Here is a 16,743-nt window from a genome sequence, read left to right as displayed (position 1 = left end):
ATACTTTACATTTATGCACACAGACATGGACGGACACAAGTCAACCAAACACAGTAAATATGTTGCAAAAATATTGCGATGCTTGAAAGTAATTTTAATAACAAAAAATTAATTAATAAATAAATGAACAAGCTATGGTTCTCCAATATTGAATGATGAATACAGTGTAGTTTAATGAAGTTAATTCAATAAGCATAAATGATAACTAAAGTTTTTCTCAATTTATTGAACAGTATTACCTCCCTGTTGTTGCTTTCTATTAAACCACATTATTGTTATTCCAGCTGCTTTTCTGATGGGTAATCTATGCTTCAGTACTTCAACTTCTCTCTTTGTTAACAACACGATTCTAGACTCATGTGCTGACTTCATTAGACCCAATGTGGGACAGGGAATAATAAATGCTACATACAGTTGGACACCAGGTCACTTTAGTCCAGAAGCTCCAGTGTTTCAGCTGACCTCCAATCTACAACATGACAGTACAAATGTAGACAATGTAAAGACTCCAGAGGTGTAGTTCAAAAACTGAGAATTATATTACAGGATTTAAAGGTAATCAACCTATATTTGTCTGTGACAGGGTACTTTTTGTTTGTTTGTCATTAGTTTAAATGAAGAAATGAAATTTAAATGAAGAACCTGTTTTCTGGTACTGTTTAATACTTGGAAATATCACAAAGGTCATTAATTGGGCTTTAAGAACCAACATCATACTTATGCTTTTGTCAAGTGACCAAGAGATCTCAGAGCACTGCAGCTGAAGAAAAAGCAGGAAACAAAGACACAGCACTACACACAATGACACGTCTTTTGTTCATGTTATTTTTATTTTTTCATTTTTTCTGTCTGTTTGCATGTTTTCACAGTATTTTTTCCATTAAGTACCATCATGTCTTAAGCCTCTTGGTTGTTATATACAAGCATTAGAAAAAAAAAAGCTCCTCCCACCAGTAAACTCAAACTGTAAAGAAACAGTCGAGCACGTGACCTTCAACAGAATTCAAGGGAAAAATGCTGTGTTTGTTTAACATTTTCTCTTTAAAACAGACCCTACTTCATTCTTTCACCTTAACATTTGATCAGTTTCCTTCTTCTCTGGAAACTGGTGACAGGTGGCATATCTGAGCTCTCATTATAGTTTGAGCGTGTAACCCTGACATGAGATCTAAAGAAATAAAAGGAAAACTGGACGGCAGGCAAGGCCTGTTTTTTTTCTCCTGCTGCTCAAAGCATTGAAATATGCATTTTACTCATGTTTGATACAGTCCATGATCCAAGGAGATCCCAAAGGACAGTGGTGATGACCAAAAAACAAACAAACAAGGAAAACAAAGAACATGAAATCAGTGTCAATCAAAATCAACTGCTAAAACACACTTTCACCAAGCTTAACGTTTGGTAGTAATAGTAAATAAATAGCATGGCTTCACCATAGAACTATTATTACAGTAATATTAGGAATATGGTATGTCATCTTGTATTTTCATCATTACTACATTAACCTGTAAATACATATAAATACATAAAGAGTAAATTATGTGTATTGTCTCAAGCTAAACTCAGAGCAATTGCAGCCAATAATAAGTATCTGGAATCGGTTTGCCTTCAAAAACAGAATTTAACGCTCTCTGTATATTGTTTCACTATTATTAGTTGTCCATTTATTATTATTTAAGCTAATCAAATAAATCCTCCTTTTAGTTTTGTGCCTTTATTGAAGTTAGTGTTCGATTTGTATTGTTTATTGTCATTTATGCTTAGAAATATTTAGTCATATATGCTTAGAAGTGTATAATCATTTGTAGATTGAACGAATGTCTCATCCTAGGAGGTCTGTAACGGCTCTGTGTAGCATGAAGGGGGAGTGCGTTCACTCCTCTTCAGGAGTGTTCTGGCATAGATCACACACCTCCTAGGAGAGGTCGTATCTTCTCTTGCTGATATATGGTATAGCAAACACACGTATATCTGTTTGAGTGTAAGAGTCTCTTGTTTAGATGGACCTCTAGACTCCTGGCACCAGCTTTGGGGAGTCTTCACAGGGTCACACTCTGACCCCCCACACACACACTTACACAACGCACAGGCAAGGTACTCTTTGTGTGTATGTAGACGTCATATGTTAATGAACCCATGTATATTCATGTAACCTCAATAAAAGAGAAGTGTTACAGGGGAGCAGACGAGAGCGACTGGGGTCAAGCGAAGGGACGGCGCTTGTCGTGGTTCTCTCCCTCATGCATGAGTAACATGAAGAACTTTGCCTACTTGTGTCTTGCTTTTGCTGTGTAATTAAATTGTCTTGACCGTTCCAGCGAATAGGTTCAAACTACAAACCTATCAGTTAGCTTTTCTAACCTTCACTGATCTAATCTAAGAAAAGAGAAAACAAAAGAATAGAAGTATTTATGTTCTGAAACACAAGCAGGTTTATGTATAATGACAGCATGAGGTCACCACAAATATTCAGTTCATTCAGTGTAATAACAGCTGCTTCACTTCTTTATCTCAAGTTCTGATCAGTTTCCTGTTTCACTGGAATGACACTGCTTTAGACTGTGGTGTCCTGTTACAGTACAAAATGTTATCAAATGTTAAATGGGATCAGCTTCCATGGTTCCCATTTTTCCTGAAGTTAAGCTTTTTAGGACACTCGTCTCTGTCAGTGCGCCCCAGGGTGGCTGTGGCTACAATGTAGCTGCCATCACCAGTGTGTGAATGTGTGTGTGAATGGGTGGATGACTGGATGTGTAAAGCGCTTTGGGGTCCTTAGGGACTAGTAAGGCGCTACACAAATACAGGCCATTTACTATAATTGTTGCTGTGGCAATACACCTTACAAGTAATGTTAGCATAACAATACGTGAATAATGACAATGCTGACATGCTGAGGTTTTATGTTATATGGCTAGTATGTTGGTTCAGTACACTGTAAAAAAAAAAAAAAAAAAAAAAACACTGTAGATTTTACGGTAAAACGCTGGCAGCTGTGGTTGCCAGAAATCTACCGTAAAATTACGGGTGAAACATTTTCTTCTTTAACGGTAACAACGTATTGTTATTGTTGATTTTACGGTTAAAAACAGTGCTAGGGTCAATATTTTACCGTAGAAGAAAATGTTTTAACTTGAAGAAAAAATGTTTTTCCCTAGAATTAACATGAAAATAACATATAAAATAAAGTTTGTGCCAGAAAACACAACATTTTTTCCCTGTAAAATTAACTATCAAAAAATAATAAAATACAATTTTATTCTGTAACCGTTTTTAGACTAGAGTGCTCTTAAGTGTTCTACTCTGTAAGCTTAATACACAAACCATGATTTTATTCAAATTACTAAATGTAACACAAAAATGTCCACCTTAAATTTCCAAAAAAGTATTTTATTTAACATCTTTGATGTTTTGAACATCAAACATTTACATTTGTACTCAACAAATCACAAATAGTTACTAGTTATCTCCATGACAGTAACAGTGAGGAATCACAGAATTCTTACAAGTTCTGTTCAAACTGTGCAAAACCAGTGCTGTAAGTTGAGCACACATTATACTTCACATTACCTTTAGCAGACAATTCAGACACCTTTAAGTGTTTTGGTGCTGTTCTCACTACATAAATGTCAGTACACGTAGAATCTTGACTTTTCAAATTATCCAAATACAAATATAGAGAATTAAACATTTTTTCTATAATTGAAAGAAAATCTGAATTGAAGAAATTACAGGAACAGGTTTACACCCGCATATTTTGCACACAGAACTGAGCAGTAAACCTGAAAATGTACATCTTAAAACTGCATCAGGTAACAAACAAAAACTTTACACTTGTTTTGAGAACTTCAACTGCAAATTTTTGGATAACTACAAAATGCCAGCAATGTACATGCAGCATACTTTTACACTATTGGAATACAAATATCTTTAAAACTGGGAAAATTAAAATCCAAGAAACAAAATCGCAGGTTTACCACATTTTTATCAGATACATTTTTCAGATATAAAACAGTGAATCAAAAGTAGACCATGTACTTTTACAAATTGTGTCTAGTAAAACTTCACATTGTTAAACTTCCCACTCACAATCAGAAATGTAACAATTGTTTCAAAAACAGAACATCTGTAGAGTATGTAACATAGTATACCTTTATCACTTTGTCTCAAACAAGAGGGGTAGGACTAGATCCACTCATGGTCAGCAATGTCTGAGATGAGAGTGAGGACTCTGGGATTGACTGAGAACACTTTTTTCTTCTTGGATTCAACCTTGGTGCCTCTCTCAGGATTTATGGAAAAGAAACACCTTCATGAAAAAAGGGCGAGAGAGATTGAGGAAATTAACAACCTGAGGTGGGATATCAAATGGCCAAGTTTGAAAAGCACAAAAATAAATCCATAATAAAATAAATTTTACCGTTGAAGGAACTCCAGTGTTGATCGTAGTTCTACAGGGTAGTGTATGTTAAAGCAGTAGTAACTGCCAAACATTAGGCAGATAGCAGAGGTGAGGTTGTGATGCGGTCGTTGACAGTCTTCTTGTCAATGCTCAACATGAATGTCTCAGCAGCGAAGCAGGAGGAACCTGAGAATTAAAACAACAACAACAACAACAAATTAAAAACTTTAATAACAACAGCTTTAATGTCAGTCATATATAGAAATACAGAGATACTTGTTACATGGATCATAGGATGAGTTATGTTACTAGTTGAACTTATATGGTTGTGTTATCCAGTGTATTAGTGAGGAAGCAACAGAACATGAAACTAAACAAGCCAAGAGTACAAGAACGTGGCAGTTACAACAGGAAAAAAAAAAAAAGTTGAATTTTGCTCTTTCAGCTTACCGCAAACAATGATGAAGGGTGTTAGTGGGATGTTGAGTAGAGAGAAGTACACAGCCAAAACCTTGTGCTTCTTTTTGGCAGAACCAAGTGGGTTCACTACTTCAAATGCATCCTGGTATAGAACCAGCTTGAGTCAATGTGGATTTTCCTGAAAAAATTTGTTTGACACAAACACGTTACCATCACAACAGTCCCTGAGAACATCTGGTCTTGAAACATTATTAGGATTCACTGATATGAGACCTTGCCAAAAACTTGATTCCAGCATACCCTTCAAAATATTTAGCAGAGGAACACAATAGGCAAATCTCTCCATCCTGTTCTCGTCCCTGCCCAAAAACACTTTTCTGGGTTCAACATACTTGAACACATCTTTAAAGCACTGGACTCTTGAATAAGCAGTTCTCAGGGGCCATGTGTGACAAGCTGAGAACAAGTCAGATTGTTTTACTGTGTCACAGATTTTTATGTCTTCATCTGAAACTGACATATCTTTTAGAAGTGGCCTTAGTCTATTCAATGTATACATCTGTCCCAATTCATGTATATTTTGTATTTCTTCAACAATGGTTTGAATGGTAGATGCTGGCAGAAGATGCTGTCCCTGTAGTTTAATGTAAAACATACATACATGTCTGAGATACAGGTCACTGAAATTAGACCCATCCATACCAGGGTCTTCTATATCTGATACACTGGCACCTTCCTGTATGGTGGCACTTGTAGATGGACTCTCTTGAGTATCTTTGTTTAAACCACAAATCACATTTTCCTAACGTTTGTGTTTTCTAGACATATGGGAGGTAAATGTAGATTTTACAGAGAACTCACTTTGGCATCCTCTCACTGGACAAGTTACATGCCGTCCCTCTTCTATGGGTTCCTGTAAGTGAGCAATCAAAGCTTTAGTTCCCTCACATTGGCATTCACAAAGTGAGACAGTGCAATTCAAACCCATTAAGGTAGCATTCTGAGAAACAGTTGCGGTACCAGTGTGGTGGCGGTAGAAGTGAGACTTTAAAGCAGCATATCCAGAAAACACCTGCTTACAACTTACTTCAACACATTTAAAAATACACCGGGGTTCATTACGATGCAGTCTGCAATGCAAAACATAAGCTTTCACGGACTGAACCGATTCTCCACATATGCTGCAAAAATACATAATCAATATGACACAGCTGCGAGGCTAGCTAACTTAAAGCTTCAGCCGGATGTCAAACAAGGCGGGAACATCCAGGCCGCATTTAGACAAAGCATTCAAACATAGCTATACTAATTAGACGGTTTCCATTAATACACCCATCTCCAAAACACGTCTCAAAACGCGCACTGCTGGTTTTGCAAGGCTCTTTTCAGCCTGATGTAGCTAACGCTAATGCTAGAAACGAGCTAAAGCTAACGTAAATTTATCATTTGCGCCTTCACTGCCTGCAACACAATGCTGTCGATAAATAAACCAAGTTGGATTATTTTCTTACCGTAGTAACTGAAGACGAGCTGTGGCAGACGTTAAATTAAAAAAAAATGAGAAACAAGTCCACGAAAATGAAGATAGCGTGCTGCCATAGTCCAAAGCAAAACTTGTGTGGAGCTGTACAGACGTTATCTGCGGTGGAGCCTGATGCAGTGCGCTGATTGGCCCGTTTGAAATCAGGCGCCTTGATGTGAAACTGTGCTCTAAACGTCAGGGGAAAACGCCTAGTTTCGGGAGGAGGTGCTTTTAAAATCTTTTTTCTTCATATGATAATTAACTATGAATAAATAGAACAGACAACAGATTATTGTTTTAACACTTTTGGGATTATAGGAATTCACTCAATAATATAGTATGTCTATCATTAGCTGTAGGTCTCTCAAGTTGTTGTTAGCTTTTACATTTTAAACTCATGGTTTATTGAGTTCAACAGAATGTAGATTTAACAGCTACATCCCATATTCTTTACAAAAACTACATCCAAAAATTGCCCTAATACATTTCTAGTATAAAGATCTTGGGACATATGTACCTGTTATATGAATGTGCTGTATTAAAGGTGCTATGAATCAAGAATGGATTTAATGTAAAGTGCTTTGGGCTTCTTGAAAACCGCTATCTAATCCATTATTATTATTATGTGAAATTAATGCAAAAATCACAAAGTCATATTACAGCATGTATCCATTACCAGCACAACCATGCTTACATTCAGCAATTAAAACCTGTATTTTTTTCAATAAATAAATGTAAAAAAAATTGTGTTTGCCTGTTCTAAACTTTATTGGAATCTTCCGTTAAAAAAACTATGCAAGAGTGATTTACAGTAGGTTTATGTATTTTTTTCAGAGAGAAAAAATGTACATATTACGGTTTTTCTACATTTCTTTATTTACGGCAATTTCACATCAAATCAACAGTTTTAAACTGTTTTATAGTTAACAGGTTTTTCCTGTCGTATTTTTCCTGTCTTTCACTGTTAAATATACGGATCTTTTTTACAGTGTATGTCACAGTGAAAACATTTCTTGAATAGGACATTACCATTTTTTTTTTGATGAGATTTGGTCATTAAGTAATGAAAAGCACTTTAAGCAATTTAAACCTGAGGATGTTGGAGAACAAATAAATAAATCACCTTGGCATTTAATCTCCTGGTTTTCTTTAAACCACAAATATAAAGCAAGAAGACAGTTCTCTGGAATCAACAAACTCTGACTTTATCCATCAAATGGTTGTTGACGTGCACTAATCTGGACCAAAGACTGACCAGCAGACACAGAACAACCCTGTCACCCCTTTGGCAGACCCATAAATAATGCGGACATCCAGAATTTTCCAAAGGCTGTGACATACAAAAATACCACAAGAAATCGTATTTATAGTAATCACAGTAGCTGGTAAAGCAATGTGTTCAAGGTTTCCAAAAGTTGATTCTGTTCATCTGGACGTAGCGTTTTGTGGGAGAAACGTTTCATCACTCATCCAAGTGACTTCTTCAGTCTCAGCTGACTGCAGCTTTCCCCAAATCTTATATCTGACGGTGTTCACATAATTGCAGGTGACTTTAATAAGGCCAACATAAAGACTGTACTTCCAAAGTTCTATCAGCATGTCAAATGTCCCACCAGAGGAGAAAACACTCTAGATCATGTTTACTCCAACATCAAGCATGCATATAGAGCCATACCCCTCCCCCATCTCGGTCAATCTGACCACCTCTCCCTCCTGCTCTCCCCAGCCTACACCCCCCTCAGGCACAGTGCCAGGCCCACCACAAAGACGGTTACAGCCTGGCCTGAAAATGCTCTCTCCAAACTACAGGACTGCTTCACAGAGAAAGACTGGGACATATCTGAACAACAGGACCTAGAAACTTTCACAGGATCAGTACTGGACTACATCAAGTTCTGTACTGCAAATGTGACTGTGGACAAAAGCATTCGGGTTTTCCCAAACCAAAAACCCTGGATGACCAGCGAGGTCCGCTCACTCCTCAAAGCCCGCGATGCCGCCTTCAGGTCAGGTGACAGAGCTCTGCTCAAGCTGACCTGAAAAGGGGGATTAAAAAAGCAAGTCAGACCACAAAAGAAACATCGAGTCTGTCCAGCAACAACACACAGGAGGTGTGGCAGGGAATGCAAGACATCATCAACCACAGAGGCAGCACAGCGGAAACAGAAAACCTGAGTGTGCAGCTGGCAGAGGAAATAAACAGCTTCTTCGCCCGCTTTGAAACACCACAACAGCAGCACTCATCTGCCTCAGCTCTGCTCCCATCCTCATCCTCACCTGGTTCCTGCACCGCTTCACTCACTGTAACGGAGCAAGATGTCAGACGTGTCCTCCTAGCAGTGAACCCCACGATGGCAGCCGGTCCAGACAGAGTACCTGGCAAGGTACTAAGAGCATGCGCACATCAGCTCACCCTCATCTTCACCAGACTCTTCAACCTCTCACTGGATCAGGCAGCCATCCTATCCTGTCTAAAATCAGCCAGGATGCCGAAGAAGTCTCCCATCTCCAGCCTGAATGATTACCACCCTGTGGACCTCACACCGGTAATCATGAAATGAGTCCTCAGGAAGTACAAGCTGAACTCCAACCTGCTGCTGACCTTCTACCGCTCGTCCATTGAGAGCCTCCTAACCTGCTGCATCACAGTATGGTACGGCAGCTGCACCAAGGCGGATAGAGTGAGGCTTCAAAGTGTGGTCAAGACAGCACAAAAGATCATCGGCTGCCCTCTCCCCTCCCTGATGAACAGTTATTCCTCCTGCTGCCTCAGCAGAGCAGCAAACATCATCAAGGACAGCTCCCACCCTGGTTTCAACATGTTCAGCCTGCTTCCCTCAGAGAAGCGCTACAGGTGTATCAACACAAAAACCCACAGACTCAAAAACAGTTTCTTCCCCAAAGCCATAACCACCCTGAACTCACACATGCACAGATAACACATCCCCCCCCCCCCCCCTTCTTTTTTTTTCTTTTCCTTTTCTCCCCACTTCCTCTATGGACCACTGTGCAATACCAATTCTATGTGCAATAACCCAACTGTATATACATAACACTATTTATTACATATTACTTTTTTTTAAACAGGCTTGTATATTTGTACATTTTATATATATATATATATATATATATATATATATATATATTTTCCCCCTGTTAGTGCTTTCCATATGTATATAGTGCTGCAGAACTTTGCCTCCCCCCAGCATGTTTGCACTGAGTAGGAGATGCTCTGTATGTCATTGTACAACTGTATAGTGACATTAAAGGCATTCTATTCTATTCTATTCTATTCTAACAAACTCTTTTAACTGCAGCTACACGTATTTCACAGGTTGAAATACGTGTAGCTGCTTTGCCTGTTGTCAGGCTGGTGAATTTTGAAACAAACATTAGGCAAACTTATGAGGATATAAAAATCTATTCAAAAAGTATTTGCAGTTTATATGCATTTTTAAGTCTTCAGCAATAACAACTCAACATTTTATTCAACACCTCACTGATTTGCAGTGAGAAAATATTACATGTAATGGCAATACTTACACTCTATTTCCTGAATATAACTAAATGTAAAATTACTTAACTGAAGTGCTCTTATTCAGCTGTTAACAACACATGTGGACCAACGTCAGTGAGGAACCATGCAGGACATGATTCTCACCTTCAGGAACATTTTTGGTTCAATATTTTGGTCAAGAACACCTTATTAGACAGTATGAGTGGATGTGACAGTGCTCCTCCTAAACCACAGGGAATATTAAATATCCCAGTAAGAAGTACAAAAATGTAAAGATGATGTTTTAGCAAGCAACCATAAGAAAACTATGGCAAAATAGTTTTGGGGGGGGGTTCAGCCATTTGGTCACAAAATAAACTGTAAGACATTTTTAAACTTGAATTGAATACTGGATGAACAGTGTGAGGATCATCTGGAGGCTGTTGAAAGACTAAATTGTCTTTCCTTATGAGGCTGGTGAGCTGCAATGAGCTTTTTGTGAAACTGAAGCTATGGTATAAAAATCATTTGTTAGTTTTACCCCTGATGCTGCTGGATAAACCAAAACTCACTCAGGAAAAAGGTCACACAGAGCTCAAGTTTTCACTCGCGAGAGGAAGCACTTGTCTCCAACCCACTTCAACTTGCTTCCCCTGTGCAGGTCGTTTTTATTGTTTACACACATAAATATTCATAAAGCTTGTTGCTGTTTTAACTAAGAGAAATTAGTATATATGGTTACAAAGTGTGCTTTGCAAGCGTAGTTATACGATGTGTGTGGTTATATGATGTGAGTGCAGCCCTCCCAGGATGTTGTCATTATCTTGTTCCGCCAGGTGGCTTCCTTCATTGAGTAGAGTCTGTTCTTCTCAAGGCTCCTCGTTCCCCTTATGGAGGTCGTGCACATACTCATATGGGTGGGTTACATAGGGAGCAAACAGAAGCATTCTAGCTTTTTTTCAAGTCTGAACATTGTTAGGTTTTCTATTACCAGTGTTTCCCCTTGAGTCACTGCTACATCTTCCACTTTGTGAGGAGATTCTGTAACATTAATGCATTTTAAGTCTCATGAATATAAGTTTACCATCAACTAAGTACAACACCTTTTTCCTAACACTCATTTAACCATAATTTCAGATTGAACCCTAGAAGCAAAATGTTAAGTCTGGTGAAAATTGTTTTAAAATCTTGGATTTGTTCAGAAGGCTGTGATTTAAATTAAAAACAGGACTCTTCACCACATTAACCTTTTAAGGTGAAAAGTGGTTTTATTACATTGAACGATGCATCATGGCACTCAGACTGTTAATCACTGGTAAGAAGCTGTAAATAACACCACATTACAGTCACTATGAGCAGAAATGAATATATGTTTACAAAAAATAAAAGTTATTTAACCCTTGGATAGCCGTCAAAATTTACACCCATTCACGGTCGCCGGGACCCAAAAGGGTCCCTATTTTGACGATGACCATCAGAGGGTTAAAGTCAGCTAATGCTGAAAGTTCCAGTTCCACTCATTTTTCTTTTTGACATAAACTCCATCTTCGTTCTGTGAGATACAACTTCCATTTGCTTCCGCTTATCCTTTTCAGGACCGCGGAGGGTACTGGAGCCTATCCCAGCTGAATGTCTTTGCACTGTGGGAGGAAGCCGGAGTACCCGGAGGGAACCCATGCAAACACAGGGGCGAACATGCCAAGTCCACACAGAAAGACCCCGGCCTGATGGTGGAATTGAACTCAGGACCTTCTTGCTGTACGGCAACAGTGCTAACCACCGTTCCGCCCAAGATACAACTTATCATATTTAATTTGAGCTCCATCCTCCAATGGATAATCAGCTTTTTCATTTCAACACTGCATGTCTTTCTCCAATGATCTATTTTCCTCATGTATCTTCTTCCTCTCTGTGGCTCCTGATCAGAGTACAAACATAAAAAGAAAAAGGAATTTGCTTCTCCTGAGCTGATCTTTCTGTTTTCTGTCTATAAATGCTGAAAACTGAAGGCCTTAATGTTAATCCACCTCCATCTGATCCTGCTGGTTTTCATCGTTTTCTTTCAGACATTCTTGTGGTTCTGTTTGAACTGGCAGCATCTGCTGATCTTTGGTCCATTGCATGGGTTCATACGATTGTGATGTTGCAGCATATTGACTGTGAGCTGCATCATCAACATTCATATGATAATCATTTTGTTTTTTCACATACTTTTTTGGCTTTTTAAAATTCTGATGCTTGCGTGGTCTTCTTTCTTCCTCAAATTTCTGTTTCTTGACTGGCAGTGTGCAGACCTCATTCAGTTTCAGTGCATTTGGACGATGTCTACTCTGGTTATTCTTTTGATCAAAATCACATGTTCGTTGCATCGGCTCCTCCTCCTGTTTTTCTTCCACACAGACGACTCTCTCTGTGAGACTGACAGATTCTTCCAGCTGCTGTTTTTCATTTACGTTCACTTGTTGCTCCGCCTGCAGCTCTCCTTCATGTGGGAGTTGTAGTTTTTCTCTCTCCTTGTCCTTCTTCTTTGTTTCCTCAGATCTGAGCCCTTCATTAACCTCCAGCTCCTTTCCCTGAGCTCCTTCTTTCCTCTCTGCTCCTCTCAGTTTCTCTGGCTGCTCTCTGATTTGTTCTGGGCTCTGTTGACATGTTTCCTCTGGTTGTTTCTTGTGGTTTTGTCCTTGTATTTTCAGATGTGTATCCAGTGGAACTTGGACTGATGAAATCATGCTTTCTGTCTGACCCCTCTGTTCCTCTGGTTGGTTTTTATTATCTTTCCTTATTTTCAGTTCCTTCTCATCTTTCTCTCTTTCCCTTCGTGTCTCTGGTTGAAGCTTCCTCTGGTTTTCCTCTCTCTGTTGTTCTGCCTCCAGTTTTTCTCTCTGTGTCTCCTTCTGTGGCATAAACACAGAATTTACTTTGTTTACTTCACCACTGTTTTCCTCTGCTCTCTTTTTCTCCGTTTCTGACTCTTTCATGTCCACATTTCTCTCCATCTGTCTTTTTTCTACAAGCTGCTCTTGTTGTCTCTCTTTTTCTCTCCGTGGTTCCTGATCACTGCTCAGATGAAAAGAAAAATTAAAGGACTTTGCTTCTCCTAATAGCATGGGCTCCTCTTTATGTTCTTCTGTAAATGGTGAAAACTGACATCTTAAATCAGTTTTTCCTGCTTGCATCTTTTTCTTTCTTTCACTTTCAGCCACCTCAGCTTTCATTCCCCTTCCTGGCATCTCCTTTTCTTCATCTGTTTCTTGATCTGTTGTAGACTGAGACACTTTTTCAGTCATAATAAACTGATTTATCCTGTCCCTCCCTGTCCTCTGTGTTTTTATGTCATCTTTATTTCTCAGCTCTCTGGTGTCCACATTATGTGTTTCATGTCTTCCTCTCCTGCTCTGCTCTTCAAACTGAGGCTCATTCACAGTCACAGCAGATGTTTTTGTTCCTGGACTGTCGGTGTTGCTTCTTTGCTCTGTTTCTTTCTGTTTTTGTTTTTTATCATGATCATTTTGTTGTGTCTCTTTTTCCTTTTCTTCTCTTCCTGTCATGTCTTGTGTTTTTTGTTCTACTGTAACCAAAGACTCTTCGTCACTAACAGTTAATGGATTTATTCTCTTTTCTTCTGGCCTGTCAGTGTCCCTTGTTTGAACTGTTTCTGTCACAGGCTGATTTTGTTGTGTTTCTCCATCTTTATTTCTCTGCTCTCTGATGTCCACATTATGTGTTTCATGTCTTCCTCTCCTGCTCTGTTCTTCATGTGTTTCTTGTTTCATTTTAAACTGAGGCTCAGTTTTAGTCACAGCAGATGTTTTTGTTTCTGAACTGTCAGTGTCCACTTCTTTGCTCTGTTTCTTTTTGGGTTTTTTCATGACCATTTTCTTTTGTCTCTTTTTCTTTCCACTGTTGTTCACATCACCCTTTTCTTCTCTTCCCGTCATATCCTGTGTTTTGTGTTCCATCTTAATCAAAGACTCTTTGTCATTAACAGTAGATGGATTTATTCTCTTTTCTTGTGGACTGTTTATGTTCTTTATTTGTTCTGTTTCTAAAACAAACTCATCTTGTTTGGTTTCTCTGTCATCTTCATGTCTTTGGTCTTCTCTGCTGTCCACATCATCATCTTCTTCTCTTCCTGTCATGAGTGGTTTGCTTTGTTCTTCCACCACTGGCATCCCACTGTTTTTAGAGCTGATCGTGTTTTTCTTCCTGGCCTGTTCAGCTCCATCCTCCTCACTCTTCTTTTTTTCTGTCAAATAAAAGAAGCAGGAGAAATGGATGAAGAACAATATGAAACAAAGTTCTTGTTGTTTTTTTGTAAATGGGTAAAAGTGAGAAAAAATAAATAAATTACACATTAAAGTATTTGAAGCAACCTCAATAAATGAGCAGTAATTGAGATTTAGTGCCATCTAGTGGTGAATTTACAGATTACAACCAACTGTTAGCCTTGCGGATGCACAGAAACAGTGACAGACATCACCAGTGTTGGGGAGTAACACAATACACGTACCACCGTTACATTTTAAAATACACAATATGAGTAACTGTATTCCGCTACAGTTACCATTTAAAAAGGTGGTATTCAGAATACAGTTACTCTGTTGAAATAAATGGATTACACGGCAGTATTTTCCTGTTTCATATGTTAGGCTATGCCCTCTCTATTTTTGGTAATTCCACGTCGTGGAAACCAAACAAAACACTCATTAAGAGGCTCTAATTTCTGTGTCTCAATCTTGCGGCCCATGTCACCCCTACTTCCGGCCCGCATAATGACCTGAAGAAATATTTTTAAAAGTGATTGTTCAAAAACTTATTCAATATGAAGGCAATAGGCAGAGTGTTACAGGCACAGCCCTAAAGAATGTAGCCTCATGGTCAGTGTAGCCCAGTTGTAACTAAGCTATTAAGACTCGACTGCAACCTTTAAACACCTCTCTCTGTCTCTTGCTAGCAAAGTTGACCCAGACAACAAAGTAAAGCTAGTTTTCGGCTACGAGCCCGACATGAACACGACGTATTAGCCAGAGGTCCCTTTACTATGGTTCGGAGCCACGGACCTGTTTTATATACGCGCGGAATAGTTTCTATCTGGGATCGCTGCAAAAAGTGCACCCTTACCTAATGTCCACCTACTGTTACTCATTTTATATTAAGATTTAAAAATCTAGTTGGTATTGGTATGGCGAGTATCCTTCAGTAATAGTAATAAATCACACAGCCATAGTACATGCATGTAGTTGTAAAAAGCATGATAATATATTAAGTAATCCAAAGTATTCTGTTACGTTACTCTCATTGAGTAACGTAACAGAATACGTTACAAGATACTGTTTGGGGCATGTATTCTGTAATCTGTAGTGGAATACATTTTAAAAGTAACCTTCCCAACACTGTGGATAAACATATCTGTATTAATTACTGGCATAGTAAGAATGAAGCACCTGCCAATACCTCACTAATGTGGGAGAAATGTTTCGTCACTCATCCAAGTGACTTCTTCAGTCTCAGCTAACTGCAGGTTTCCCCAATTTTATAAACAGTACATTTGCATAATGACTGAAACCAGCCCACTGAAGAAACCCCAAGATTGGGAAAACCTGCAGTCAGCTGAGACTGAAGAAGTCACTTGGATGAGTGACGAAACATTTCTCCCACAAAACGCTACGTCCAGATGAACAGGATCAACTTTTGGAGATTTACTTTCCTGGATGATTGAGCATGCATCAAGACCAACAGTAGCACTGTTTCCATGAGCACCCTGTTTATCAACAGCTCTGGAGACACTTGTTGTTAATCCAAGCCTCAACAGATCCAGTATGGAAATATGGGACCGGCACTGGGAGTTTTTTGGGGGAATGTTTGCCTCCTGTGGGTTCCTAGTTGGTAACACTTTCTGAATATGTTTTTCTTTTATTTCATTCATTCATTCAAGCCAACATACATTCTTACAGCCAACAAATACAATACACTAGAAATGTTGGTGGATTTTGAGTTTCTCTACTAATAAACAATGATGAGCAGCCTCTGTGGAACTGAACCATTTTTAGGGTCAAGAAGACAATTCTATTCTTCAGGTGATTGTTGTTCTAATAGATCCCTTTAAATCTTTTACACTGGACTCAGAAATATTTTTAGAAGTAACACATAAAATCATTTTTTGATAGATTGATTGATTATATGAGAAATAATAATAATAATTATTATTATTTACGAGGGTAAAACACAATTATTCATCATTCAGAGAAAAAAAATGACTTACTGAATTTGCCTCTTCTCCACTTCCATACAAAGAAAACTGCACCAATTAGAAGAAGAACAACAGCAACACTGACAGCCGAGGCAACAGTGACATTTGGATTACTGATTGGACGACTGGGTGGACCAGAAGGACTGACCAAGAAGAAATCATCTGAAATTAATAAAACAATTCATAATTCATTGTTTACAAATTAGTAAAATATCATTCTTTGATGCATTTGATACATCAGAGCAACCTGAGCTATTGCTCTGATGTATCAGTTTCTAATTTTGGTCACTTCCAATTTAAATCTTTACATCTTCACCTCTGCCTCATGTCTTTTTGTCAGTGCCACTGTCTCTGGGTCTCATAACCATGTAGTAAACTTTACCTTTCACTCTTGTTGCTATCATTCTGTCACAAAGGATGGCAGACATTGACATTCGTCTCCACCCTGCCTGCTCTCTCTTCTTCACCTCTCTTGTTCACTTTCCATTGCTTGGAATTGTTGTCCCCAAGTTTTTAAAATCTACTTTTAGTATGTCTACTCCTTGGATCTTTAGTGTTACAGTTGCCTCCCCTTCACAGAAATGAAATTCAAACCATTAAATAAAACATTCGATTTACCTGGAACATGTCTGTGTGTCTCTCTGCTCTGGCTTATT

At 38.5% G+C, this 16,743-nt stretch overlaps 1 protein-coding gene and 2 long non-coding RNA genes across 4 annotated transcripts; all 3 read right to left on the bottom strand.

The window, feature by feature from the left end:
- Positions 1-3,413: 3,413 nt before the first annotated feature.
- LOC113009107 (uncharacterized) lies at positions 3,414-6,542 on the bottom strand. Of its 2 annotated transcripts, XR_003270115.1 has the most exons (5): positions 6,331-6,542; positions 5,681-5,732; positions 4,850-4,997; positions 4,418-4,585; positions 3,414-4,306 (listed from the first exon to the last, which is right to left on the bottom strand). It is a non-coding gene; the product is annotated as an uncharacterized LOC113009107 (long non-coding RNA). The 2 variants fall into 2 exon arrangements; XR_003270116.1 differs by lacking the exon at positions 5,681-5,732.
- A 5,260-nt stretch (positions 6,543-11,802) lies between these two features.
- Positions 11,803-12,873, bottom strand: LOC113009091 (trichohyalin-like). The gene has a single exon (XM_026147189.1). The coding sequence runs from the start codon at positions 12,831-12,833 to the stop codon at positions 11,856-11,858; it is 978 nt and encodes a 325-aa protein (XP_026002974.1). The 5' UTR covers positions 12,834-12,873; the 3' UTR covers positions 11,803-11,855.
- Positions 12,874-13,744: 871 nt separating this feature from the next.
- On the bottom strand, positions 13,745-16,738 carry LOC113009120 (uncharacterized). Its single transcript, XR_003270118.1, has 3 exons — positions 16,706-16,738; positions 16,100-16,249; positions 13,745-14,083 (listed from the first exon to the last, which is right to left on the bottom strand). It is a non-coding gene; the product is annotated as an uncharacterized LOC113009120 (long non-coding RNA).
- Positions 16,739-16,743: the final 5 nt, after the last annotated feature.

Source organism: Astatotilapia calliptera, chromosome 2 (genome assembly GCF_900246225.1).
Source record: "Astatotilapia calliptera chromosome 2, fAstCal1.2, whole genome shotgun sequence".
NCBI classification, from domain to species: domain Eukaryota; kingdom Metazoa; phylum Chordata; class Actinopteri; order Cichliformes; family Cichlidae; genus Astatotilapia; species Astatotilapia calliptera.
This window is presented reverse-complemented; position numbering and strand designations above follow the sequence as displayed.